This window comes from Nicotiana tabacum, chromosome 19 (assembly GCF_000715075.1).
Source record: "Nicotiana tabacum cultivar K326 chromosome 19, ASM71507v2, whole genome shotgun sequence".
Lineage (NCBI taxonomy): Eukaryota > Viridiplantae > Streptophyta > Magnoliopsida > Solanales > Solanaceae > Nicotiana > Nicotiana tabacum.
This window is the reverse complement of record NC_134098.1, coordinates 137,012,773-137,014,124: the sequence shown is the minus strand read 5'-3', so window position 1 is coordinate 137,014,124 and position 1,352 is coordinate 137,012,773. Positions and strand designations below refer to the sequence as shown.

At 36.2% G+C, this 1,352-nt stretch overlaps 1 protein-coding gene across 1 annotated transcript; it reads left to right on the top strand.

Annotated features, from left to right (window-relative positions):
- The first annotated feature begins 282 nt into the window (after nt 1-282).
- LOC107759347 (uncharacterized) lies at nt 283-936 on the top strand. Its single transcript, XM_075239383.1, has 2 exons — nt 283-752; nt 861-936. Exons 1-2 carry the CDS (start codon nt 283-285, stop codon nt 934-936), a joined length of 546 nt encoding a protein of 181 aa, XP_075095484.1.
- Nucleotides 937-1,352: the final 416 nt, after the last annotated feature.

Below are 1,352 nucleotides of genomic sequence, written 5' to 3'. Positions count from 1 at the left end.
TGTCCCAACAAAATAAAATTCTTACTATGGAAATGCTTTCATAACAAACTCCCTACGAGAACCTACTTAAACCATATTGGTATAAACATTGACCCTACTTGCACCTTTTGTAAGAATGATAAGGAAATAATTACCCACATTTTTATGCACTGCACAGCCGTAAAAGATTTCTGGCTACACTTAGGCATAAACATAATCAGCTGGGATTCATCGAGTAATTGGCTAACAAACATTTGTGACCTTAACTGTTTACTAATAAAGGGAACCATTAATTGGAAAGAAATGTTTCCCTTTGCTATATGGCCTATTTGGGTTAATAGAAACAATAACCTTTTTAATAACACTACTAACAAAGCTTTTATGCAATATGCTTATAAGCTAGCAGTGGAATATAAACTCCTCACAGAAAAGGAAACTATGCCACAACAAAAAATTCCTATCTTGGCAAAATGGCTTAAACCTACTTGTAACCATATTAAGCTTAATACTGACAGCTCATTTAATGAAGAAACATCTACATGTGGCTTTGGTGGTCTATTCGGGGACAACAATGGTAAATGGGTGCTTGGGTTCCAGGGGTCTCTACCAGGCCTATCTCTCTTGCATGCTGAGCTGATGGCACTAAAGACAAGCCTATATCTTGCAATGGAACAAGGATTCACTAACTTAGAAGTGGAATCAGACTCGACGGATGTCATTAACTGCTTACAAAATGGTAACACGCTGCTTAAAAACATTATTCATAAATGCAGGTTATTGATGCACCAGGCGAGAGTTCAAACGATCAGGTACACCTTCAGATAGGCCAACAAACCAGCTCACAAGCTGGCTAAGCATGCTCTTCGTGTCAACAATGGCAGGGATCTCAAAACTATGCACTATACACCACCTTTTGTAACCGCCGTCTTATCCAGTGACTATGAAGGTTCTATCTAGCTAGTTAAGAATATTTCGAAAGATGCATGCACTAAGCTTGCATCTCTTGGAAACACAAATGTCCTACGTGACATTACTATGTTAGGTAATAGCCAAGTAGGTAATGTCCCTTTCGGCAATGTTGACTATGTAAACTCTGTTTTATGATGTTGATATAATAGATCCCTCCTTATCAAAAAAAAATCTTCGATTAATGCATTGGACTATTTTTTTGTTGAATTTAACCGTATGAATATTGTAACTCACTCGTATTTAGTAATTAAATTTGCATTACATCCATTAGTTTAAAAGAAAAATACTTCATACTAAAATTTCGTTATTTACTGTGGTCGAACTCGAGACTTATCTATATATTATTAAAAGGAGAGGAAAAAGTTATTTCCTTAAGCCAAGTGACAGCCTAGAAAAAAGTCACA

Coding starts and splice junctions, on each gene's coding strand:
- LOC107759347 (XM_075239383.1), top strand. CDS start 283: ATGTTTCCCTTTGCTATATGGCCTATTTGGGTTAATAGAAACAATAAC. Junction 753..860: donor AACATTATTCATAAATGCAG/GTTATTGATGCA, acceptor CAACAATGGCAG/GGATCTCAAAACTATGCACT.